Genomic DNA, 27460 nt, shown 5'->3' on the forward strand with positions numbered 1-27460 from the left:
ACACATCTTTCGAAAATTGCTAATTCCTGAAAGGACAATATTCAGCACCAAATATTTTAAAAGGTTTCTGGGCGGATTCTTCCTTTGAATTCTGTTACGAGCTGCTTTAGAAGTTTCCAGGGCTGGTGGAAACTTAAAGACGGGCTTGACACCGACATGATGACCTTATAAAAAGGGCCAAACCCATTTTTACAAAACGCAGACACATAAATATAGAAACACACCTAACGTTTACACGTATAATTAAACGGTCCCATGGTGGGTCTCTCACCCACTTAGGAAAGAGGTCTGCAGTCACAGTTTTATTGGATATGGTGTATGATTTCATGTATGTTTATGAGTGCATATATACACGCACATGCATACAGACATCTACAGTAAGAGCTATTTGGAGTGGGAAGTTGACCTTTGAAAGGTCTCTTTGGAGTTGGGAGAATCTCTATGGGTTAGGAGGAAACTGGGTGTGCATGTGTGACAGCAGTAAAACTCGGAGGTTGGGAGAAGTGAAGCACCCAGCTTAAAAGAGGACCGGTGTGACAAAGAGGAAAAGAACCAAAGTGAATTAAAGACAAACCAAAACAATGCTGCGCTTAAACTTCAAGGAGCGGGATGAGAGTGATGAACTTCAAAAATGTCTCTCGAAAATAGTTGTCAGTTTTAAGACAGAATGATGCAGATTAATAAAGAAATTAATACTTAATTGAAGAATATTCTTAGAAAAAGCAGCGGAAAGGAAATACAAGAACATGTTTTGTAAATGTATTGGATTTAAAGACGTCTTAGTATGCTTCCAGTGGCAGGCATGTACATGCACAAACATCTACACGCACACAGTGTTGTAAGAGAGCCATCAGGTGTCTTCTCAGCAGGATGTGACATTCATCATCACAGTTTTCATATCACTGTTACGACGGCCAGTCTGCATGCCAGCAGTGGGTGACTGGGTTTGACTGACATCTGACTGACTTGTCTTAAAGACTTGTGTGTGTGAGACACTGAAGACACCGCAAAAGCATCCTCGTTAAGCCATTTGCACTGATTTGAGGGAAATACTCCCGTTTGGATTGTAGAGACCTGCCTTTCACAAACTTCTTCCAAACTCAGACAGAAAATTAAACTATTTTACAGGTATCACAAAGAACTACATTTAGGCTGCAAATGGGCTGTTGATGTCTTGGCAGTAGAGCATGAGAGGGAAAGAGCTACACCCTATCAAGGGATGACGTGACAGCCCATCAGTGAAACAGGTGTCATGGTTGGCGTAGCAGTGACTGGCACAAGGAAAACTGTCGCAGTTTTATATTTGCCATGTCTGCCTCTCAGTCCGTCTGTCATCCCTTGTCCAGCTGTCACAGTTTGAGGTAACGTGACGTGACTGTATCAGTGTCTGTCTCCACGATTGCTTTCAGGATGATGTCATCCATCCGCCTGTCTGTCATCTCAATGACTGTCATAAAAAAAATACGTCTGTCTGTCTAGATATCTGACTGACAACCAGCTGAACTCCACGTCTGATTCATGTCGACTCTTTTTACTTTGCAAGAGAGGAAATGTCAGATCAAGCGGCAGATTGGGATATTTAGTTGGTTGGTTAAACCTGAATGAGTAAAATGTACTGGTTAAGTGCAGTTCAAATTAGTTAGTGGCGGTAATGTGCAAATTCCGCCAGACACCTTAAAACTCAACCAGATTACTGCTCCCATGTGCTCCTCTCAAAAGGGCCCAAGTAATCTTCTTTGCATATGAACAAGAAAATAATATATAATGCCATAAAAAGAGGACCAACAGGATCACGTCAGGGTAATTCACTGGCCTGCGTGTCTGCCTCTGTGCGTCTGGCTGTCTCCTGACTGGCGGGCTGGTTTTTCGTGCATCTGTCCATCCATCTGTCTTTCACTCATGAGGATCAGTAGCTGTCATAAACGTGCATCTACTTGATGTCTAGCTAGATGTTGATGCATCTCTTCTGAGAGCTCAGAGACAGAAACATTCTACTGGATTCAAGCACTGTACTTCAATCTAAGTGCAAAAGAGGCTCACTAACAATCTTAAGCATTTGAATAAATGAATAAAGTTTCGAAAGCATCTGTATGTCAACCTCAGGCAAACCTATTTTGTGTTTTTCAGAAAGGATTTGATGAAGACACTAGGAGAAGGTCCTAAAAGACAGAGAGAGAGAGAGCGCCATATGGGGACATCTAGACAGACAGTAGGAGAAAGGAGGCATTAAGAGATGAGGACTGGCTCAGCAGGGTTTCCAGGGCTGGGATTTGAACCTGCTGCTGTAGCTCACCGTGCTGTCAGCAAGAGGTCTATCTAGAAGCATTATGTGCTCATACAAGACACACACACACAGGGGGCTTTTAAAATACCTGACTGCTCTCCATTTCTGCAGACTTTTGTAGGCCACAAAATGCTCTAAAGCTTATGTGTAGAGTGAATATGTTGTCAGACATCAACTTAAGTTACTTGTTACTCAGTGGTTTGTACCAGAAGACTCCCCTTTTCAAGTGTTCACGGATAAACAAACGAACAAGAAGTTGCAACTTCTCACCTCCTGAGCTATCCCACATGCATCGTATCCCAGTCCGAGCTCTCTGGAGCTCACATGAAGTTACCAACCGAGGTCCCTAATAGTTTTGGTATACCCAAATTGCAGCCCGCTCATAAAACGTTCCACACACAAATTGCTCGCTCCATGACTCATTTTATACCATATAGGTGCCAAACACACAGGATGCAACAGTGTTGACATGGAAACACAATAAACAGACTCACGTCTGCGGACCGAAAGAACAAAAAGTTATGTTCAAGTCGTTTTGGCAAATGAGCGAGGTAATTACGTTTTAGGTGGTAAACCTGCATAATTTTGCCTTTAAACCATTTGCAAAAATAACACAAATTTTGCACATGAGATTTTATCAAATTTGAATTCACTGTATGGTACCGGCAGTTTGAAGTAGTAAGATGTTTCTAAATAGTAAAGAAAGTTGCTCGAGGAACTCCCAAGGACTTACAGAACTACTCACCAACCAATGCTGTTTAGCTGAACTCCGTCTCTCCTCGATTTTACTTCATTCCTTAATCTCCCCTTCTTATTTCCTTCTCCTTCATTCAAAGTTCAGCAACATATCACAAAAATAACTTCTCTCACTTTGAAGTTTTGGCAAATCTTTGCAAAAAAAAAGTCTGGCCTTCTCTGCTTCTCTCTGCCTCTCTGAGCCTGCCTCTCTATCTCTGTCTCTGTCTCTATCCAGCTATTCCAGACATGTTTCAGGGCTCAGCCCCAGCCAAATATGGGAGGAGGGCAGTAAACAAGGAAGACAGCCTGTGCTGTCACTGGGCCCGCTGCCCTACTGTACACCACACACACACACACACATGCTGGAACACACACACGCTTATTCTCCTGCGGCAACACACTATCTTTAGTGGTTATTCTCATTTTTCAGACCTCAAGGGATCATTACATTCCCAGAACACGTTTAAGTGGTATGACTTTCGATCAAATTAGAAACATATGAAACATCTACTTGATATATTAAAGATGGTAAATGAAGCACTTGTAAACATCAGCATACAGTATTAGTTTTAACACACCAAACTATGTTTTTAGTGCCACCATCTTCTCTGGCATCTCTTCAAACATTTGGATTTGTGCCATAAAGCTTCAAGAAATCTGCAAATTAAATGAATAATTTTCAGATGTACAACAGTACACATGTCCCTTTTTGCTCGCATCAGTGCAGTCGCGCCATGGCTGCTCAGTGGCCCAAACGGTGGCCTTCTGACTGGTTTGACCTATGTGTCGACAGCTGCCACCACACCACAGAGCTATTAGTAGAGCAAAGGCAAGCCGACAAACACAAGGTGCACTGCACACACTCTTAAGATACCACATAAAAACAAATGCAAAAGGCTCATATAATCTAGAAAAATTTACAGGCCTGCACAGACACCTATGCGCGTCCATATAGTGCAAAAATACTGTGTTACATAAACACAAACAGCCGGACTAAAACCTTTAAAACACACACTTCACACGGCCGCGATCAACAAGCGCTGAAGTGCAACACTCGTCACAAATTCCTTCCGTCAAAGAAAGCTAAGGACACCTCTCCTCACGTTCACCGTGAGCGAGCGCATCAGTATGAAATGCACACACCCTCTAAGCTGCCTAATCCTGCAGACGCTTTTCAGACACCCATCTTTCGTTGATGCCTCTCAAGTGGATTTCCAAGGTCGCTGGACTCTGTTTAAAATGGCGTCAGGATGAGTCAGCCGAGGATGAAACGTTCTTTTTACACCCGGACAAATAAACAAGTCTGGATTCTCCAAATGATACCCGACGAGTGATAAGTGTCCTGCAGCATGTAAAAATAGGCCATTCATGCATGTCAGTGTTATTCGTGTGGCATCAGTGTGTGTGGTCAACTCAAATGTGTATTCTGCTCGTGCTACTTTTTGAGACAGCATATTAAATCTAAAAAGACTTATATTTCGCTTTTAAATTCAAACGCTCACAAAGCTTTAGAAACAGCTCTCCTGTAATTTTCTTTAATCTTTTTTCCTCCGAACGTGCGGATTCTCGCGCCCAAAGTGTCGGAGCGAAAGGCTCCAATCAGAGAAATGAATAAACTGGCCGAGAGGTTTTTTCTGCTGAGTGCTGAGAACACCGCCACCCATTCAATTAGAATCAAACTTGCAATCCCGGCAATTCCCACTGACCTTCTTGCAACATAGCAATTACCGCAACTGTTCTCTGGGGACGTTCATAAAAAATGAAATGGGTCTTTGTGAAGCCGTTGAAATAGAAAAAATCCCATATATAAAAGTGGATGCAGCACTACGATGAGCGCCAAGTCTTGACTCAACTGATGCTGAGTGCATCCTCCTGTTTTCTCAGATTCACATTTATGTTAAGTGGAATGGTACACTTCTTAAAAACTCTACAATATTAAGGATATTTTATGATATTATCAGTGTTATGTTCCGTTTATTACAGATATTTACTACAAAGAGTGAGTCTTTGCTGTATGTCATACATGTGGTATTCCATGCACTGATTCGTCTATGGATGACTGAATAGGTAGGAGGGGGTACACGATACAGGCCGACCAAGTTTCAAACTCCTGATAGGAAAGCTGGGAGTGGATGGAGGTGGGTTTGGGCACTTGGGGTTGATGGTGTCTCAGGTTACAACCTCCCTGAGAAGTGGGCAGCCACCGGCAGGGCGACTGACGCCCCCCTATTTCTGCAGCGGCTATTTAAAGGAGTAATTGACAGACCGGGGTTTAGGAGGGTGGGGGGGGGGGGGGGGGGGAAGGCTGTATTGCTTAGAGGAGGAGAGGCGGTTTGAGGAGCAGGAAGACAGATGGATCTTCTCTTCAGTTGAATGCAGAGTGCATCAAAGCCAGAGATCTTGAGCTGGCGGTGACTGAGGAATTGGATTTATGTGCACTGAATTTTAAGTGTGGCTCTGAAACCTGTATGTGGATTAGTGATACTGAACATAGCTCATATTTGTTCATTTGTGAAGTAAAATTTAGTTTGAGGCGATAACGCTGTGGATGAGTGGAGACAACTAATCCATCAAACTGTGTACTTGTGCGTTTGTGTGTGTGTGTGTGTGAGAGAGAGGACATACCGTGCTCACCATCCGCCGTGTCCTCGCAGCGCTGGGTGAAGCTCTCGTACGAGTCCCAGCGGATCAGAGGGTCCTGGGTGTTGTAGTCCACAGAGACACTTGGCCCGTTCTCCAGGTGGCCAAGGCCTGAGGAACACATGGCATGATGTTAACGAAGCCCCAACAAAACGCTCTAGAAGTTAGGAATCAAAAACTTCCAGAAAAGTGAACTCTTCAATTAAAAAAAAATGGTAATTGTCACCTTTTTGAAAATGTTAATGACACCTAATATATCAGGCTTAATAACCTTGTTGTTGAGTCACATTATAAAAATCTAAATCAACATTTTCCCATTGCTCAGGAAAAATTGATTACCTTTGATTTTTTCTGGTCCATATGAGAAAACAAACTCCACCTTTCCATACTCTGGGAACCTCTCGTCTGTATAGAGACACACAATAGAGAAATGTTTTTCTACTTGTAAAACAATGTGATTGGCAACTTATTTTCTTTATGATCACAAAAACACAGAAATATTTTGTAAAAAAAAAGAAATAAAATCACACCCACCCAGAGAGCCGTTACCTTTGAAGGTATCGTCCAGCTCGTTCTTCCCGAACACCACCCCGAGGTCGTGGATGGCGCAGGTGTGGAACTGCACCCTGAACATCACATCCCTGGTGGAGTTCCTGTACCTCTTGTGGTAACACTTCAACTACGGGGAGATAAGAAAGAAAACATCAGCACATGAATCAACGTATTAATCAGTTTTAGTGTCAGTATGATAATAAAGTCTTACCAGGATGTCTCCCTTCAGAAGCAGGCCGGGCTCAATGGTGATGCAGATACTTGTGTTGCTGTCTCCTTGCACATTGCTGTTATAATAACAATAATAACGCCTTAAAATCCAATACAGGGTCAGCTCTGCCCTGCATTCAAACACACACCACACTGAACTGAAATTAAAGTTTCCGTACTATATTCCTGACGTATAGACCGGTTGCATCGCCTGGTAGATCTTCAGGAAAGGACGGCAGCCTGTGAAGGGAATCAAAACCAGAAGCTTGAAACATTTCCCAGAGAACCAGCAGGCTCTTTCTGTTCGCTCGGCAGAGGTAGAAGCTCACCTCCTTTGGACTCAAAGTTGGGTATGCCATGCATGATGACGTGATGCAGGAACAGAGGCTTGTTGTTGATTTTTATGTGTCCAGAAAGAAGTCCGTTGAAGTATCGCACATACCTGAAAACAAAAGAGAATAAGCATGAGGTCTCCAATTCATGAAGCACATCCAGCTGAGCACAAATTCAACACTATATATTAATCACTACGGCTACATGATCCAAGCATTTGTGGCTGCACCCCATCCAAGCAGATTAGACCCTCATCCTGTGTAATGCACCTTTACCGCCCGTCAGCTCCAGCAGCCCAGCCAGAGGTAAGTTCCACTCTGACTATAAAACCACCTTCATCCACTACGGGAAATGTCAGAGTGAATGGGTGTGTGGAGGCCGGTCGGGGGTCCGTTGAGTGTGGTCTGGTTGTTAACGATGATAACAATGAGGGCACCTAACGTGAACTTGACCGTGGGGTTGCCACATGCAGACGCTCCCCCCCTTTGCTCCGCTGTCAGTGTCCAGATGGTTTCGCCCCTCTGAAATTCAATTAGACTGAGCGGAGAGGCGGCAGGGGCTTGTCGTGTCATATGAGACTTAATCATGTTCTGTGTTTTACCAATGAATTATCCTATATTAAAGCCTTTCAAACTACGTACACACGCATATGAATTGACTACAGCCAAGATTAAAAACAAGTTAATGAAGAAGAGAGCCCATAAAACAATTCAGCCCATTTCCAGCGTGCACAATGGCAGCCATTCCTCTCAGCAAGTTTGTTTGCTGTTGCATTCTAACATTTCACAACCAACACGTTAATCATTTAATGATCCTAAAATGCTCCATGTAACACTTTTAATCCAAACTTTTACAAGCTTCTGTAGCAGCAGCAGCTCATCTCCTAATCTTGATGTTAATGTCACACATTCCAGACCGTAATACTTGCAGACTCCAGGGGCAGAGATAATTATATCCAAAGCAGGAAATAGCAGCGTGGCAGAGGGCAAGCCTATAGACCTGTTAGAGAATGGCTGGCTGCCTGAATCACAAGCTGAAATGAAGTAGTGTTAAGTCCCCTGCTGTTTCCTCATTTATTCCCTGCAACCTTTGTCCTGCTCATCTTTTCCAAGACGGGCTCAGATGAGGATTCCTCTCTTCGCAGGAGAAGAGAGACGCTGAGGGGTCAAGCCTTTAAGCAGTTAATTGTCTATTAATGTAGAAGGGGCAGGTAATATGGTAGAAGCAGATCTATGAGTAAAAGGAGGATGTCTCACAAGATACTACCCCTAGAGGGGGCTGCATTCAAAATAAGACATTTCTTAAATACTTTTAAACCACTCTTGATTGGTTCTGTTCTGGAATTTGCTCTCTATTCATGAGCAGCCCATTATCTCAAAACACTCGATGTTAAAAGTGGAGAAGAAATGGAGGAAAATATGCTCCGATGTGCTTAGAAGACAGGAATGAACTGCCACAGAGCCCCGCGGCCTCCCCCGAGACACCAGAGGAATCCCTCAGACAGACAAGATAGACGGCTTCTCTCCGTGCCACGACGTTTACTCACAATTATCCCAATTAAAACTAAACTGGAGATAATCTGAAGGGGAAAAAAAGGAAAGAATTTCCTCTGAAATGTTTGTTAAACAACAACTGGATCAGTCAGTTTGTCTTGTTATGTTGAAGCAGTGTGCATTCGAATGTATGAAGAGCAAAACTCTCTGGGGGTTTCCTCTCTTCACCCTCTAAGAATGTGAGCGTATTCGTCAAATGTAACATAAGCTGCAAACATTCGGAAACAGCAGGCAAGCTGCTGCGGCAAAGGTCAGACTCATAAAGCTTCATGTCAGGCAAACAGGAAGTTAGGTAACAACTGACCGTATCTGTGATGGCTGGCCCACAGGAAGTGCTTTGTCCTCGTAGAAGCGCCGCATAGCAAACCTGTCCAACGCCTGGTCAGCACTGCATCACACACATTTAAACAGACATTGTGATTATTTGTCATACTCGAGAGCATTTTGCAGTATCAAAGCTGCACATTTTTCCCAAGTTTGAGATTTAGAGAAATCCCCTGGCCTTCATCATTTACAAAGCAGCTTTAAATCCTCCTGGCTCGTTCCCACCGATCAACATCTGGTCGCATTAAAGAACAATGACATGTTGGGAGTGCTTCTTCTCGCAGAGCCAGAATAATAAGCGTGAGTGCTTTGCAATAATAATAACATCGGCGTTTAATTTTCAAGGCTGCTCAAGTCCCAGACCTCGAGGGCTAACTGTGATTGACTGGTGCTGCTGTCCTTACAAAACCTCTCGAAGGAGGAGATTCAAAGGAAATCACGATTCTTAAATATCAGCGGCCTTAATCCTTCACCTCTGCCGATCAAGCTCTTCGCTTAAACTACAGCCAACAACAATTAAATGTAGTAGTAGGATTATGTCGACAGATGTTTGATACCTTGCGGATATGTTGCTGTAGTGCATGTACGCAGCCACCACCACCCCTGTTCGACCTCGGTTCCCCTGTGACACAGAAACAGACACAAGACACGTGAACATCTTGTATCACACTGAGTGTTTAAATAAGACACAAAGGAATGTATAACTACAAGAATTGAAAAAAATACAAGAACGTGTGTTGATTTTAGAAGGTCAGCAGCCACATGTGCATATCTCATTGAAGACATTTTTTTCACATTTAACGTATATAGTTCAATGCCAACAAATAGTCCAGCGCATATGCTCGGTAAAACTCTTTGGTTTTTGTTTGATTAAACAAATGAAGTAAAACGTGATAATCGGTTAGCTTAACTGGTGCTGGTTGGCAGATTTATTATCTTTGGACGGAGCCACGTTTGCTGCTTCCCACTGTTTATAGGCTTTATGCTAAGCTATGCTAATCATCTTCATATTGAATGGACAAATATGAGAGGGGTATCATCGGAATCAATAGGAAAACGAATAAGTGTATCTGTAATGTTGAACTATACCTTACAGAATATTCATTTCAACTGGGCATGAGGAGGAGGGTGTGTCCTTGATAAACACGTGCTGTTCTTTCACACTCTGAACATGGTGTACCGTTCCTCCCTGCTTTACCTTGTTGTGCAGCACCACTACGTTGCGTGGGTCTCCATTGAGCCACGTGTCGATGGCCTTGCACATGCTGCAGATCTTGTCGAGCGCCGGTGCATGGTGGTCTGGCCAGCCAAACTCCACAACCTGAGGGTAGGGACCAAAAGAAGGGGTTCTTTCAGGCCTGGTTCTGGACTGGCTTTGAATGGGATGTTGATCACCAATGAATAGTAAAAATGTGATATTCTTTAGGACTGTAAGCTATTACGTGCACTGTTTCGTGTGGTCAGTTATAGTAATGTATGTAAACTTGCCACCAAACATGGTCACAAGTTAACCCTGCAGTACTTAAAACAAATAGCGCAAAATCCTCTGGCCTCGGGTTCTTTTTGGTTTAATTCCTCTCTAAACAGGAAGTCACAGATTAACATGTGTTTTTATGTGTCTGATTCAAACAACAAAGATGATCCAGCTGCTTTGTACCTTAGGGTTTACATTTGATAAGTCACTGCTCCACTCGCTCAGGTTGAGAATCTGAAATCAGAAAGAGAGCATATCTAAACATATCAAAGTGATACAAATAATGTTGTTTGTCCCTCAAAGAAATCACAGAAACACAGTCGGATCATTGAAATATAATAACAAATCATTTGATAAGATAAAAACAGAGGGATATGAGTCACTTTAGGGGGCGTTTCTCACCAGATAGTGCTCGCCATGTTTGGACCGCAGCATCGTTGCCACCTCCTTGAGGTTGGTGGTGTAGCTGCGTTCCTCGGCGCCGGCGGGGAAACAGACAGAGATGATCCTCTCTGTGATGTAGACCAGGTCGACCTCATAGCTCTCCTCCATGGCCGGAACCACACTCTGACTCCTGGAGAGGCAGAGGGAGCGAGAGGTATTTATCTGAGGATTTCACCTTTTCATCGTTTTTAAGCACATGCTGCTGTGAGACGATTTCTCTCAGAGTCCACTTGATCAAATGTAAACTCCCGCAGATCGCGCTTATAGTTCATGGAAAGGAAAAGATTCACAATCCGTCACTGATTGTTGATGTGATCTGTGTTGATAAATGCTATCTATCTTTTGGTTCAACTGGTGATGCTGGAGGAAAAATAAACTTTATTTCTTAATTTATTCCATATACCTTCATCATTCCTACTACTAAGTAAGTGTGTACATCTGCACATTCGCATTTAGTACAACACAACAGTATAACAATGCTGTGTCTTACCGCGACTGCTTTCGCAATATCTCCACACTCTTGCAGGACCTCGTAGATCCCTGGAGGGCGCACGCACACACACACACGCACACACACACACACACACACACACACACACACACACACACACACACAATGCACATATAAGCAGAGGGAGGGGGAGAGAAAAATGATTCATAAGCATACTCTGTCTTAATAACGCTGGATGTTATTGAATTAAAATCTGACATAACCTACAAGGGAAAAGTGAGGTCACAGAGGTTAAACTGAAACTGTTTTGGAGGAAAACAAAGAAAAGAAGAGGAGGAACAAATAGATGGTTAGGGGGAGAAAAAGGAGAATAGAGGCAGCAGAGGAAGAGGAAGAAGAAGGATGAGGCAAACAAAAACAAAGTTCTCAAAAAAAGTAAAGAGAAGAGTCCAGCAGAGAGAGAAAGGGAAGGAGGAGGAGAAGAAATTGTTCGGGATGAACCGAAGAAAAAAGTTTAAAAAAGAGAGGATGAAGGGTAAAAATACAAAGTAGTATTACGTAGTATTGGAATTAAAGATAAAAAGGAAGAGGAAAAAGGAAGAGAAGCAGGAAAAGGACAAATAGAGGAAGATGAAGAAGAGAAGGAGAAATTGAAGAAGTAGAGGAGAAATGATAGATGGAAAAGACAAAAAAGTGAAGGACGAGGATGTTGGGAAAGAAGAGGTAACAGAATTAGACTAAGAAAGAGAAGAAGTACAGTAAGAAAGGAAGGAGGAGGGTGAGGAGGAGGAGAAGAAGAAGACGCGAATCACAACACATCAGTGTGTTCCAGGAGAAAACCACCCTGACTCAGGTCTTGTCAGGATTTCAGCACACACTTTAATTATCCAGTCGTGTATTTAGTGAGGAAAGACTGGAAGCTGTTCTACTGTGACGGGTGCTGCAGAGGGAAAATGTTACTAAATATGCTGTACTGTCGAGGAATCGCTGCATAATAGATGCTAGAGTTGGCTCTTCCTCTCACTGTTTGTCGGCCCAGAGGAGAACTTGTCTGTATGAGTCGGCTGCCATCAAGAAGATGAAGCCATCCAAGAAGATAGAATGACGGCAGAATTTATCTTCGTCCTCCACTTATTTCCCTCGTCAGAGAGAGTGAGCGTTCGGCTTCACTGGTCAAGTGGTTTAAACAGAGATATTGGCAGGAGAAGGGTCTGTAATCAGGGCGCAAGGTTAAACACACAGCCCCAAAGCTCTCTCTCTCTCACAGATGAAGCTAATCCCACCCCCAAGAGCCGAAATGGGAGGCATAATTCTCTGTGATTTGACAGGAACCAGATGCTAGGCGGACCGCGGACGCTGGTGTTTGCAAAATGAAACAGCCTGTTCGCGTGGGGCTTCGGGGGTGTCACGCCGGTACGTTTCACATCACAGGAACAATCTGTTGTCTTGTAGCAACATGGGCGCATGAACGCCTCGTGAAAGTCAATGCAGCATGTAAGGTGGGGTGAACTGTCTGTCCATTTAAAGGCACTTTCTTTACACAGTGAAAGGCTGGTTCTCCTCGTCAAAAAGAATCACGTGAAACAACCAAAGCCAACAATAAATGTAGACACTGTTCCTGTCCTGTGCAGCCAAAGCATGATACTGCATATCTTATTCCTTGGAAAACACATCAATGAGTGACGTGTTCCTTCATTAACATGAACCTATACCTCGTGCCACATCTCACTTTACATTAATTGTGAATTCATCCGCTGCTGAAAATAGTCCCAAACAAATTCCCTATTCTGCTGTTTGAGTATTGAGAAATAGATTCAGTCCATTTATGAAATATGTTGACAGTAAGGAAAATATTTAATAATACCAACCACATTCATTAGAGAAAACGATAATAATTTGTTGCATATTTTAGCATAGATTTCATTAAATATGATCGAAAGCTCCAGAAAAGCTACAAATGGACTTTGTAAAAGCATTTTGTCAACTAACGAATTTCACACATTTTAAGGTGCACACTTCCTGTGTGGGAGCGGCCTACCTTGCTGAACAGGTACCCAGTGCTCCACCTCCAGGATGAACGCAGGTGGTCGAAACGCCTTCGAATGCAGCGGCCCAGAGGCATGGCTATATATAAACTGGAACCACTTCTCTAAGTTTTACTATTAAGATCATGAAATCAAAACAAAGACACTCCGGATCCTCATGATGGAAGAAGATGCTGGACTTTATCAGCGATTATGTATATTGATGCATCTTCTCTCCGTTCTTTCCTCTCGACTGTCTTCTCCCTACTTCCTCCTGCTGCCTCTCTCCCTCACGCCCACTTTGTGTTCTCTGGATCTACTCCTCCCTCGGTCTCATTATGTCTGACTCCCCTCTGCTTCCCTCGTCTTGACTCCCTTTTTTCCCCAGGCCGTGTGTTTGTGCATGTATGAATGTACAGTATGTTTGTGCTTCTCTGCTGCACATGTGTTTGATCTTAATTGCTTAAGCAGTAACATGATGAGTCATTACAACGGAGACATTTCTTTCCTTTGTATTCTTTGTGCACAGTGAAAATGTACAGCAGTGTTTTTGATTCACAGCGTCTCAGTCTCTGTCCTCTCCTGAGCCACAAACTGATTTTAAAAAAGTTCCCATAGTTAGCAGCCACAACATATGGATGATAAATCAGGATCACGAGCCTCAGCTGAGGATGCAACTCATTTTTATATGAAATGTCTGAGTATTTACTCCCAAACACCACTTAGTCATTGTCAAATTGTTTGTGACAACTTTCTATACTTACAGTAAAAATGAGTAGCCTCTGTCTTGGTATTTTTAGTGCTGGCACAGACTCATAATTACATCCACGTTTCCCATAAACCGTGTTTTTGAGAGGATGTCGCTACTTTGTTTCCATTTATTCTCTGTTTGTGCGTTTTACCAAAGAGGATGAACACAATCTCACACCTCTTATTGCACAAAGAACACAGCATGAGTTTCCTGCTGATGTTAGATAATTACACAATTTAGAAAATATTGTCTTTTGAGTGTAAAACATTGACTCCCTGTAAACTGGAAACTTGGCCCAGAAAGGTTTGCAGCTTGTTTTGTGTGCTGTCTGGAATCACAGCCGCTTATGGCAACCTGCAGTGAAAGAAGCTGCACAGAAACTTCTCCATCCTTCAGTCCATGCTTGTCAGACTCCGAGTCTGCGGACCCTCTCTCTTCCTCTGTGTGAAGTCCCAGACTGTGAATTAATCTCGACGCAGACCGATCTGTGTTTATAATCTCACTCTGAATCATCGCTGCAACTTCTGCTGCCGCTCGAAACATTCAGGCGACGTCCGACGCAAACACCGACTCATTATCGTGACTCACAGAGGAGAGAAATAACAGGGATGCGGGACATCAGTGCTGCTTTTATCTTTTGGATAAATGTTGCTTCTGGTTTCATGAAAAGGAAAACAAAGACATGAGCCTCTTATGATCTAAAAACATTTTAAACACGCTAACAGATGTTTGCCTCTGTGACCGCTGGTTTGAGTGACCTGTTTTCTCTCTGCATCAGTTTCCTCTCTTCATTTTCTGGAATCTCGCCCTCTTGGAAACAAACACCCTTCATGGTTTAGCAATGTCAAGCTAAACATGCATGCCTAGTCTCGGGCCAGGCCTTGGCAGCCATTTCTGGCACAGATGAGACACAATTTGCAGTAAACTGGCAGCAACAGATGTCACGGCAGCTTTTCCCATTTTGTAAGGTATGTACCAAATATTTCTTTATACTGGCACGGAACACAGCGAGGGTTAAATCATTTACCTCAGGCCGCCTGGTTGTATCGAGTCAGGGATATAATCATGGACTTTTTTGTCTCTTAGATAGGTAACTTTGCCACTTAAGAATTTGAATTACAATCGTTGTGTTTAAATTATTTCAAAAAATGTTTGTTCAACTTTAAAACATTTTTTACCATTAACAGATTCCAATTCATGGTGACTTTAATTTCAAGACGGGTCCCTTTACTGTAATTTAAAGTCAGGAGAGCCCTCCTGAAATAAAAAGGAGTCGAACCTGCAGAGCAGCAACAGGAGCTCTGATTGGCTAGCTGCTATGTATTGCATGCTGCTGCCACCTTCTGCAGTGAGCAGGAACAGGTGGTCGCATTTGCAAGTTGTAATGAATTTAAAATATATTAATTGAATATACTTAAACACAGAATCAGTCTATAATTATTCCAGTGCCACACTCCAGACCCAAGAACGATCACCAGTGCATATAAGGATTGTTATTCCAGCACTTTGCTGCTTAACAATAGCAGCCTTTATGAATGAGGAGCTTTGTCTACTTGGCATTAACACTAATAAGGAAGAGGTGTTACTCACCGGTGTATCTACATGCTTTAGTGCCAGCTGAGGAGTGGGAGGCTGGAGAGAGAAGCGAGACAGAGTCAGTGGGTTAGTCCTTGTTTCTCTCACACCGAGGAAGAAACAACATGGCGAGAGAAAGGATGAGAGAGAGACACACAATCCTCAATTATAAAAAATTGAAACAGAATCAAATCTCAGAACAGAGATATCCAAGTAGCAGAATATCTCAAAAGAAAACATCCAAAATAAAAAAGTGACCACAAATTTGAAATCGAAAATTGGGGAGCACAAGAGAGGAACGTGTTTGTACACACCGCCACCAGGGCCGTGAAATACAAATACATGTTTTATGTACATGTCCCAAATAATAATTAAAAAATTTGGAAAAGCTGCAACAGGATGGATCTGCCTGTAAAGTAATCTGGTCCATAAGTGGCAGGGAGAGGCAGAGATGCAGAAGCAGAGACAGTATGTGAGAAGTGGAAAGAAAATATGTACACACACACACACACAAAGAGCTTGACAGTGATCCATGTGTTAAGGAAAATCTCTTAACTGGGTTAGGTACAGCGTCTCAGGCTGATGTGAGCTCTATAAACAAAACTGGGGACTGTTTAACAAGCTGCTGCAGTCATTTAAAACGGCCGGCGTCCAGAGTAAATAAGTGAAAAGTAGTTACTGCTGCTCGGAATGTTCCTAATTTGGTCATTTTGGTGGTTAATCTTGAAAATATAAAACAGGACTGACTGTGCCACTTTTTATTCGACTTTATTGACAAGAAATCAGGAGAACGATCAAATTGCTTTCCCCGCTGGTTTTCTAATCATGACCCACCATTTGCTGAGCGTGCGTTCTTTATGGAAGTAAATTAAATATCCCATTCAAAGCTCATTAAAGGGAAAATGACTCGAGCCTCAGTGTTTCAGTGCGTAAATCACATTTTGTTTTATAAAGGAGCAACCCCTAGAGGAAAGGAGAGTAATCACTTTGACTGCAGCTCAGTCCTCTCCTACTCTGTGTTGCATCTAAATAGCTTCCTGAAACTTCTCAGGACCGTTTTCTTGGTTGCTGTGTCTTAAATGTATACTATAAATTGATTGTATACTTATACTTTAATACATGTCATTTCTAGTCCATGTTACTCTCTACTGTCTTCATACAAATGCAAATAAATGTCCCCTCTACAGCGGACAACAGGACACGGAGGGTGTCTTGACCTCACAGTCAGTGTGTGCTTCTGACACAAATCCAGGAGGGATCATTGCATCGTGACGGGGATTTCATAGGTCAATAAGATCTTTAAAAGATGGTCTCATTGGTACACACACACACACACACACACACACACACACACACACACACACACACTCACCAGATCATAGTTGGTAGTTAGTTGACATGATGTGGTGACCTGTAAATGGAGAAACAGAGAAATCGTGAGTGAAGAAAAGTATTAAAGTCTGCTGAAAAAACCTGTAAATGTTAAGTAGATCACATTAAACAAAGACAAGATGAATAATTCAACAAAAGCACCATAAAGGACATACAGTAAACTAGTGGCATCTTATGAAGTACTTTAGGACTGTGTTGTGTATATTCTTTTGTAGAAACAGGGAGGGAGAGACATCGCGGAGAGTTTCCCCCTGAATGCCGGAGTATTCCCTAAATCGCCCTCAACAGCACAGAAATAACCCCTACTTCATAAAACAGACTGTTTCTCTGTGTGGGAAACATGTCAGCGCCATTCCAGGCAAAATCACAGTTTGGCACAGAGTTCACATTGAGAGAGAATGCTTCCTGTAAAAGTCAGAAAACAACACACAGGTTGACGCACTACACTGGGACTTTATAACTCTTTTTGCATGATGTTATTTTTAGTTCTGTGTGAGAGAATCCAGACACAACGCAACACACAGTGCCTCGTCAGCCATGTCTAAAGCCATCTCACTCAGGTCAAACATCATGCGAGAAATTCAATTTACAGTCACACAGTGTGTCCATGCAGGGGAGGGCACCCGGATCTTCCCCTGCTCTGTGACTCCACGCGAACACATATGCCGGGATCGGACTACACAATATTTATGCCTTCCCAGATGGTCACTGTGTCAGATTAGGGGATTATAGAGTCATAAATTCTTCCTGCGACTTGACAGTGAAACATGAAGGATTACATGTTGGACGCCGGCCAATCATAGAAGATTTGTGTGACGTCCGTAGGCGATAAAGGTGCCACAAACAGTTTCCTCGTACACCGACAATATTTTATAAATAGCAGCGTTGAACCACGACTGGGCTACCAGTGGTTCTTTACTGCAGTAGGCCTGCAGATGTAATGACATTACTGCTGCTAATTACTGCTAAAATGCCATGCAGCTGTGTTGTAGGCAAGACCTAAACCGAGACCAAGTCAAGACCAAGACCAGACTTCTCTTTGTCCGAGACCAAGACAATACCTCATGAAAATGTGGTTGCTTCCGAGACGGAGACCCCTCAAATCACGAATACTACAACACAATTGCTGGTGATAAAATAATGTTTTATAGCCTGGGCCCCCCCTCAATCTCTCTCCCTGCTGAAACCCTGTCTGTTTTGGCAATGCAGTCTCGTGCTGAAAAAGAAACGGAAAGCTTCAGCTCCTTTTGTCTTGTGAAACAGCATCCTGGCTCCGCTCGGTGCTGTGCAACCACTCAGTAAAACAACAGTAGGTTTCCCAACAAAAACAACTGGGTGGCACACCAGTGCTCCGAAATGCAGAGTGCCCAGTACTTGTCGCCAGTTCTCCCAGCAACAGCATGACTTGTCCCCTAATTATACTATCGCCTCAAAATTAGAGCGGTATTGATTTCCTGATGTTGTAATGCTACATGTAGCGTCTTTAAATAGCAGGCCATTTTGGTACTCAATGCTTATAGTATCCATGACAGGCAAGTGTGGCTCCTAATAGTCTGCATAACCCTGTGCACCGCACATCACTGATTACGATGGGTAAACAGGCCCTCTCTGGCAAGCTGAGTGACGTCCATCTGATTGTGTTTACTTCAGTGTGCACAGATAAACACGCATGAGGGAGCACACGGACACATACGTGTGCTTGATGCAAGTTGACGGATGTTTACGAGCGGTGAGATGAGAGCGCGCTATCTGGAGACAACAGACGCAAGGCAGGAAGGAAGCCGCCGTAATTAGTTTGCTCTGGGAAAACAAAAGACTCATTGACTTTGTAATGCTATCATCAAGCGTATCAGAACACAGTAGTGGGATAACATCTCGGCGGATCAGATTCCACCCAGCGCATGGTGTTATCAATCCGCCACTCAGTGCTGATACGGTTATGTGCTCCTCTAAAAATATGAAGAAGCTGACCAAGGGTGTACGGAGGTATGTCAACAAGGTACAAAATGTTTCTGCTGATTTCTATGTTGCATTGCTGGCCCTTTAATAGGTTACCATACTGACTGGTTCTGCTTCTGATACGCACACTGCAATATGATTTGCACCCTTAAATAAGACATGAAGTGACATTTTTTATGTCGTAAAATCTGACTTCATAAGCTAACATTTGCAAGCCTTGTGTGGCCAACATCAGTTGGACCTTGTCCTTGTGTGTGCATGTGTGAGAGTAGCCATTCCTTTTGAGAAACACAACTTGGGGGGCATTATTTTGAATCCCCGGGTTAATTAAGTGAATGAGTTACAACTGTTACTGCTGCAGGTGCTACAGGGAAGTGGCTAAAAGCCGAAATAAGGAGGTGAACATGCATCCAATGACAAGGATGCATGCATTAACAGGATTGTTTGAAAAAAGATATGTTGCAAAGAAAATACAAATGTACACCTAGCTAAAATACAATAGCCCTGCAATAAGTCCCATATTCATGGTTGTATTTGTTGAAAGTTGATTCAGCTGTATGGTCGATACCCAACGAATCGGCAGCAGCTCCTCACAGCCCAACAGAAGAGGAAGTTGCTAGTCCCAGAAGCGAGTCGGCTCATGCCGGCTCTTTACAGAGCCGACACTACCTGGGGGCCGGGGCTGACATTCATATTTCAGGGTTGGCGGTCCCACTGGCCCCGGGCCTCGTAGCAGGAGCATCTGCCTTTATTCACAGCTGACATTAGTTGCTGTTCTGTGCGCTGTACTGTAGCGTACGCCTGCACATGTCCCGGTGATTACTCCCTCCAGTATTGATCTAAAGGTCAGAAGGGTAGAGTGATGACTTAGACTTCCGTTTGCGGCTCTAGAAAACGGACTACTGGTCGGCTCCCAGCCTTATGAATGCTGAATTATTTCTTACAGAGCACATCTGTGCACCTAAAATGGTTTTCAAGGAATCAGACTTGGCTTGGAAATATTGTTATCATATCACTTTCTTTAGTGAGGCAGTCATGAGAGAAGACGGCCGGAGCAGCAGACAGAGAGAAAATACAGACTAACACCGTGTCAACTTAAAATCCTTACCGCATCACCATGCAACCAAGCGAGAGAACAGCAGCTACCCTGACTTCATCCATATATGGCGGCGGCAGCTAGAAGCCAGACTAACACAGGCTTCACGTGGGCTTTACCAGCTCAGACGGATAAAAGTGAAGGAATCTCCGAGAGGCCCTGCCACACGCTTCAGCACCTCAACTCCATCCGTCTGCAAATGTTTGTGCAACTGCATGTGCATCTGTAAAATAATCCAGTTCAGTTGAATAGGGATAAAAAAAAGACCTCTTTGTCTGGTAGTTATCCATTTTTATCTGTGCATTGTTTCTTCAGCGTAACGGACGATTTGAAATGATGAATGTTGACCTTTTCTTTCGCCACTGAGTGAGTTTCACCAATCACTTCCCAGCAAAGTGACCAGCAGACCGCAAAGAAAACTCTCTGGCATGGAGAGAAACAGAGTCAAAGTGTTTTTTCGGCCTTTAGAAGAGGGAGTTTATAATCTCATCGAGTCACGAGGGGCGTCTGGGAAGCCGCTGAACTAGAACAAGGAGTCAAGCGAGCCACCGGGGGGGCCCCTCTGCAACTTCAACCCAGCCGAGAGGCCTCATTAGGGGGCAAACAGAGGTGAGCTGAGGCGGGACGTTGTTGAATTACCCGCAGCAAAGGTCAAATGTCTCAGGTGAGTCTCGACAGCTTCACAGAGGTTCCCTCCTCTGTCTTGATCCCCCCTCACAATGAGAGCGTGGATCAGCGACAGCGAGAGCTTTAATGACTTCAGCAAAAGTGCTGCTCAAGTACTCAAGTGGGTTTATATGGAAATGGAGAGTGCAGAATATCAAAGCAGGACTCTGGAGCCCGGTCCACCGAGCTGAATCGTCGTATAATGAGTAAACGTGCTGCAGTTCAAGCAGGATAGTGATGAACAGTTTTCCCTCCACGCTCACACACTTCAAACAGGCTGGAACAAGCATCCTCAGAGAACCGAGGAGGAGCAAGACTGGCTTGCTCAGCAACCTTTGCATTCTTTGTTTGCACTTTGTCAAACAACAAGGGCAATAAGCTTCCATCGTCAGTGCTTTCATTGTTTTAGTTTTGTGCTTTTTGACAGGTAAATGTATGTGATATATTGCGTGGCATACCCATCAAGCTTCTTATTTTTCCAAAGTTTAAAGATTTGTTAGAAGTTGAGTTTTTTTGTCCACTATTTTGTTCCCTTTTGATGCTCTCTGCCGTATTTTCCAGAGATTTATGCCCTCTTACCCCTCTGACTTAGCAATAATCAATCTGGACTTGAGTTGATCTACTTCAGCCTAACTGATGGGAGAAGGCATGTCTCCCACTGTGCATAAATCATCTCATTGGCTCCAATAAATAAGCCTGCCATTGGTCCAACCACACTCAGAATTCCTCAAGCACTCCTCCTGCCCACACAAGAGCCACTGCCGCGCTGATGGCAGTTTGCCTGAGAAAGTAAATTCTTCACTTTCCAAACGGGGGCCAAATAAGGACTGAAGCTCAAACGGCCCCTTTGGAGGGATTTGTACGTCGGCTGGGTTTCTGTTTAACTTGGAAGGCTAATAAATCCGTCGAGCTGCTGTGATGGTGACGAGCCCGTTCCTTTTCCCGCTTTGACATTTTGACATAATGTCAAGTGTGTAACACGCCATGTTCGACTGGGTGGCTGTGTGTCGCTGGCAAGAGCGCGCTGGCAAGAGCGCGCTGGCAGCGGCGAGTGATGTCGTCAGTGGCTGAATAATGATGCAGAATTCAAACAGACGGTTAAATCCAATCATCTCAAAAAGAAGAATGATGCTTGGGGATATTTTACCACTAAAATGCTATCTTTCCTTCATAAGAGAGTCAATAATTCAATATCCTGTGAACCAGAGAATCCACTAAACATGTAATTTAGTCACGGGTCTAAGCTATTTGGTGGATATTTAAATTTGGAACCAAACATCAGGAAACATGCTTTTCAGTCTGGGCTGCTCCATGAAGGTCCATTTGCACCCAAACAGGATGGAAAAGGGCTGTTGTATAGACATGAAAGCCAGCTGTTTTCCATCAACAACCGGTAGCGCAACACTAACAAGGTCTTCCCACAGCATGAAATCCATATGATGGTCGTTCAAATGACGAGGCCGTGGCTGGACAAATGAAATAAAAAGATCCTCCCCACCCTTCTCATGAAGAATCCACCGTCTAAACGTTGTGGATGAACACAAGAAGGGGATATATTTTTCATATGAGAAGAAAATCACTACCACATGGTTAACACAGCATAAATAAGCTTAAAAATCGACCGACAAGCACGAGCATTTGCTTCTACCCTAAATGGTTCAGACAAAATACACCACAACACACAGGAGGTTATTTACAATGAGATGCATCACAGTGGATTGCTTTCTTATTTCAACTGTTTTGACTGCCAGTGAGCTCAGATGTGTGTCCAACAAAGGCACTGCCAATATTTCACCTCCAAACCGACATGCCGATGTCGGGTTTGAGGCCCAAAGGAGCTTCATCAAGTACACGCGGAAGAGGCCAAAGACCACTGGGGAAGCAACTGTTTGGTCATGGTCAGGCCACAGTGAGCGGTGAGCGGGCTCTGGCTTGGCTGCTTCGCCCCCTTGTATGGTTACAACCAAATCACTGAGAGCTACAGACGTCAAAATAGCCCATTAAACAGGGAAATTATGAATATCAGATGTGCAATTGTGGCTGACTTCAAATATGAATCGCCTCGGAGTTCTATGCAAGAGGCGCATGAGCGCGTATCATAATTGTTAGACCTCTCCCACGATTTAAAATGAACTAACACTTTTAAAAAAACGAAACTCACGTGAGTGGGTTTCCACTCGTGGGAAAAAAAACGTGCAAACGTGTAACACTTCAAAGGCCGGGCTTCTGTGAGAAGCTGGAAACAAGCATGTTTTCATCATTAGTGGACGGAGCCGATGTTGGACGGTGCTGATGGTTTGTTCCGGACAGCGTTCGCCCATCAGTTCCTGGTTAATTAGTGCTGGCTACAGGATGCTTTCTCTCATTCCACCACTAATAGCACAGTGAAGCGAGAATAAAGAAACACCGCCAAGCCAAAATAAAGGTCAACACACAGAAAATCACCATAAAATACAGGCTAACTAGAACACAAGATGCTCAAAAGGATTTGTGAATGCTCTTTTGCTGCAATTACTTCTCAATTTATGCGGACTTTTCTTACGTAAGTGTGGATCTGAAAACAATCACCTGGTATTGAAATTTCCTGTCACTCGAGACTTGCTTTTTATTTTTCCTTGCCAGCCTGTCACTTATTGACAGGAATAAGTTAGTGGGTAGGCTGAGCCTCTGCTAACTCAGCCTGGGCCTCTTGTGTGGTTGCATGTTAAATGCCATCCTCCCCGGTCACTACTGCTTTTATAACACATACTTTGGAGCTGACGCAGCTGGAGGTTCACAGGGTTTTTTTCACAGTTTACCAGCCACACGTTCTGTTTGTGTGCTTATCTCTCGTGAAGCCTACCGTAGAATATCTCAAAATTCAATCTGAAAAACAAACATGATGCGTGACATGGCAAAACAAACATATCTGCACAAACATGTGAGTGGAATTTCTATTTGGCAATCAAAGTTATCTCCTTTGCACCTTTCAAGATGATTTTTTTTCTGCGATTCATGGTATGTTTTTCTCAGCATTTTTGCTGAGGCTGCCAAGGCTTCACTCCTTGATGTGTCAAAAGATGAACCGCCCTGAGGGAAGCTCGGCATGTTATTAAGGGATGGGAGAGACAGATGGAAGAGACAACTAGTTCAAGAGGGATAGATCTACAGGGAAAGCAGCCATTCTATAAGCATCACTCTTAGAGAACATCTTCATGTTATGAGACACCAGGGAGACATGAGTTAGGGCTTTTTCTGCAGTTTAAGAGGGTTTCTGGGCAAGGTGGAGAAAGTGGCAAAAGGCTGTTTTTCCTCGTGACTTACGACCGATTTGAAAAGTGTAATGACGAGGCGAGAGTATTAGGGTTCAAGGTTCTGTAACGCCTTCAAATGGAATTCAAAAAGACAGAAGAAAAACGTGTCGCAGTCAAAAACAAGTTGAGTTTTGGCACCGTAATAAAAATGCATTCCGTCCTGTCGTTTTGACTCTTTAGTGGGAGCACACAAGCCTCGCGACCTCTTGACTGTTCATGTTTAACTGCCAACCTTGTGTTAGCTCAAGTTCAAAGGCGAGTGGCTGCCATCTTCAGTCTGCATCCTCTCTCAAAGGTGTCAGAAAGAAAGAGTGTGAGATAAAGCGAAGGGGAGGCGAAGACGGTGCAAAGGAAAAAGTCATTTCCTGCAAACGTTCTACGTGACCAACTGCTCTACTTTATCTCTCGTAGTTCCACAGCAGATGGGGGTTACGCTGGGAGGGGAAACACGTGTTTGCCTGCTGTGTTGACCAGTTGCTCCGGGTCTCTCTGCGAACTCTGCCGTCGCAAATCACTTCTCGTCAGGTCAGGAAAGGCTGACGAGCCTCAAACAGCAACTGGAATGAACTCTGACTGTCCCGTTCCCATGGGAGCAACTTTCCCATGAGTGTGTGGCAAAACCAGCCCGCACCCAAAACATGCAGAGTAAAGCATTTTAAAAGGACGTCAGAAATCCCTCATTGTTATAGCGACAAACTCATGCACCAACAGCCTAAAACTCTCAGAATTCAGCTTTCTGACGACCCATTTTAAGCCATGAAAGAATGCAAAGAACTACAAATTCAGAAAACATATTCAACATGCCAACCATGCAAACTACAAATGGAATATACTGCAAAAAAAAAAAAAAACTCCATGCGTCTGAAAGTGTACTCTGCCAGCTGTCTTACCTGCACACCGGTGCCACTTTTTCTCACGCTCTCTCCCCCTCTGCCTTGTTTCTACCTCTGCATTCTCCCTGCCTTCAGACCCCCCTCTGGGAGAGAAAGAGGGCAAGAGAGGGAGTACCAAATACAGACACTTTCCTCCTCCTCCTCCTCCTCCTTCTTCGCCTCTCTCGCTCAAAACAGCAGTAATCCCAAACGCGTGCCAGAGAGCTACTGATCTCGATTCTGTGTATGCATGTGGATGTCTGTGCAGCCTGTGGACTGGACCAGGATACACTCTTTGTACTGCTGGCTTTGGTTCCTCCCGTCAACTGCCAAGAAATTTCGAAACACGCTATATAAGGCCAAGAAAGTGGCTTGGGGCTCCTTATGATTCCGGTACCCAAAACGAGAGAGCAGAAGCCGAACGGGGGCCGACAGTAACTATATCGCTCTGTATCCCTCCCTCTGCTCAGCCTCTCTCTCTCTCTCTCTCTCTCTCTCTCTCTCTCTCTCTCTCTCTCTCTCTCTCTCTCTCTCTCTCTCTCTCTCTCTCTCTCTCTCTCTCCTTTGCCTCATAGCCGTCTCGGTTGACACATGCTTGACAGAGAGAGAGGGAGACAACTTTTCTCTTCTTCTCTCTCAATTCAAACATCTCTGACTGAGCACAAGAATGTCCTTCCAGTCTTATCTTATCTTAAAATGATTCTGAGCACACTGCTTTACATAGAAAGTGCTTATAAATAAGAATAATACAAGAGTAGTGCAGGTTCAAACAGAATCCTCTCAGGCTGCTTTTTTCCCCCAAAGCATTTATCGTCAAATTATATCTGAAATGGTACTTTTGCCTTCTATCTATGCAGACACACATCCATGCACGTTTACCTCAGAATAAAAACGGTCGACAGACAGACAAACCCCAAAATCCCTCTTTTCTAAAATACTTGGGAGGAAAATATTTGCCAGCGCCCCGTCGGGTTTTAAGCACCCGGGGTGAACTTATCTCTTGACCTCCAGACGAGGACTGAGGTAAATTGGTCCATCACTCATCTGCTAGCACCCGGTTATTAGGCCGCCCGTACAGTTTTGTCTGCCAGCTCTATCTCCCGACTACCGCGGTGCATCTATACCGCTGAAGGGCATCGCTATGGAGAAGTGCTGTGACGGCTCTTTGATGTGACGTGTTTGCGCCGGGGAAACAGACTTGCCTCTGTGAAGGGCTGCTGAGGAATGAGGAGGCTTGTGTGTGTGTGTGTGTGTGTGTGTCTCATCATTTTCTCTCTCCCTCTCTTGTTCTACCTTTTTCACTTTCATGCTTGGACAGTTACTCTCTTTTCCATGCCAACATTCTTGAAACTCTCCTCATCCCTGTCTCTATGCACGTCTTACTGTGTTTTTGGTCTTGCTTCACGCACTTTCTACCTTTGGAACATGAAGCAAAAAAGCTGGTAAAACACCACTGATAGCAAAAGTGACATCTTCAGCCATTTGGGGACATCATCTTATTTGTGCTAATATCCCATTTTTGTCTTTCTACCAATCATTCAAAAGCTCTAATGTCCACACAAACACATGCCGAGTCACATAAACAGTCCAGAGTTTTACAGCAGGTGGTAAAATCTGAAAATATTAAACAGCTTCTGGGTTGCACACAGGTTAGGATGGGGATTCAAAAGCTAGACCTCGAAACACTTGACCTCAAAATTCTGCACCAGAGGAGATCCAGCTTAGCTGAAGTCAGGCTTAGTCCAGTTTGGAATGTGCACGAGTTGACTCGGAGACAAACAAATGAGCTTCAAAGTTACCTTTAAACAGTAAACGTCAGCTGTTACAGGTGCAGACCCTGAGAGTTTCATGGAGCTTCCTTCCTTCCTTCTTCTAAAATGCTTCGCTTTACTTTCTTGCACATCGGTGCAGGTGTTATGTAAGCTGCCAGTGAGCTCAGCTTGACAGAAGAGGATTTTGGGCTACTAGTGATGAAACGGGGCCGCCTGAGTCTCCTCGCGGCAATAATATCCCCTGGATTTCTTTTGCGTGACAAAAGAACCATTGAATCTGCTAAAAATAGAAATTCAGCATGTGACTGGGTCTCCAAATCTGCTGCAAAACCTTAATAGCTTCAAACCAAGGATGCACTTTCTTAGCTCCAGGTTTGGAGAAAACCTGTTGATTCAAGAACAGTTATTTCTTAAACTATCAAATGTAAAATACCCGAATGGGTTGACACACAAACATCACTGTGAAGCATGATGTAAATAATTATGTCAAGTATGAATGCATCAACAGGAATACGCTCCTTTGGATTTGAATGCGTCACGTACTCTCTTTGTTATTTTATTCTTGGACTGCCACCGTGACTCACTTCCTTGTCCCACTGTTTCACCCCTGGTGCTGCTCTCAGATCTGTGAACATCGACAGGAAGTGGAAAAGCCTGATTACCAGAGCACTTTGTTCGGCTCCAGCTGAGAGCAGCGATAAGTAAACAAGCCGTGAGATTTCTTAAATGTACTCGCTGAATCAAAACTTGTTGAAAGTACAGATAGAAATGGTTGCTAAACCGGGAGAAGAACCTGGGTTAAGTGTCTGCAAATCTTAATATTTCTTCAAAGTCTTAATATTTTTATTTTTATTTTATTGTGTAACCCTGTTTGCTGCTGCCACAGACAAATTTCCCCTTGGGGATGAATAAAGTACTATTCTATTCTATTCTATTCAAATCCCTGCCTGGTCCAGGCTTTTCCCATTCACTTTTACTGTCATTATTAGAACTTGGAAGTTCATCTTATTTTTAAATCTGCACCCACTTTTGGCACATTTTCCAGTAGTTTTGGGAG

The 27460-nt window shown here is 43.7% G+C and overlaps 1 protein-coding gene across 4 annotated transcripts in view; it reads right to left on the reverse strand.

Annotated features, from left to right (window-relative positions):
* Window positions 1-5317: 5317 nt before the first annotated feature.
* The window catches only part of tns1a (tensin 1a), a 45947-nt gene continuing 23804 nt past the window's right edge, over window positions 5318-27460 (reverse strand). The window contains exons 1-15 of one of the 4 annotated variants that reach the window (XM_031851816.1): window positions 24650-24687; window positions 16726-16764; window positions 15369-15410; window positions 11043-11092; window positions 10511-10682; window positions 10292-10342; window positions 9833-9955; window positions 9192-9256; window positions 8615-8698; window positions 6754-6866; window positions 6604-6664; window positions 6426-6501; window positions 6197-6341; window positions 6002-6067; window positions 5320-5773 (exon numbers count right to left, since the gene is read on the reverse strand). In XM_031851816.1, the coding sequence (XP_031707676.1) occupies window positions 5388-5773; window positions 6002-6067; window positions 6197-6341; window positions 6426-6501; window positions 6604-6664; window positions 6754-6866; window positions 8615-8698; window positions 9192-9256; window positions 9833-9955; window positions 10292-10342; window positions 10511-10660 (1320 nt within the window). In that variant the 5' untranslated portion in view covers window positions 10661-10682; window positions 11043-11092; window positions 15369-15410; window positions 16726-16764; window positions 24650-24687 and the 3' untranslated portion in view covers window positions 5320-5387. Of the gene's footprint in view, window positions 5774-6001; window positions 6068-6196; window positions 6342-6425; window positions 6502-6603; window positions 6665-6753; window positions 6867-8614; window positions 8699-9191; window positions 9257-9832; window positions 9956-10291; window positions 10343-10510; window positions 10683-11042; window positions 11093-15368; window positions 15411-16725; window positions 16765-24649; window positions 24688-27460 lie in introns of those variants that run through there. The other 3 variants (XM_031851814.1, XM_031851815.1, XM_031851813.1) reach the window with 3 other exon arrangements.

Source organism: Anarrhichthys ocellatus, unplaced genomic scaffold, assembly GCF_004355925.1.
Source record: "Anarrhichthys ocellatus isolate YVR2014 unplaced genomic scaffold, GSC_Weel_1.0 scaffold12, whole genome shotgun sequence".
NCBI classification, from domain to species: Eukaryota; Metazoa; Chordata; class Actinopteri; order Perciformes; family Anarhichadidae; genus Anarrhichthys; species Anarrhichthys ocellatus.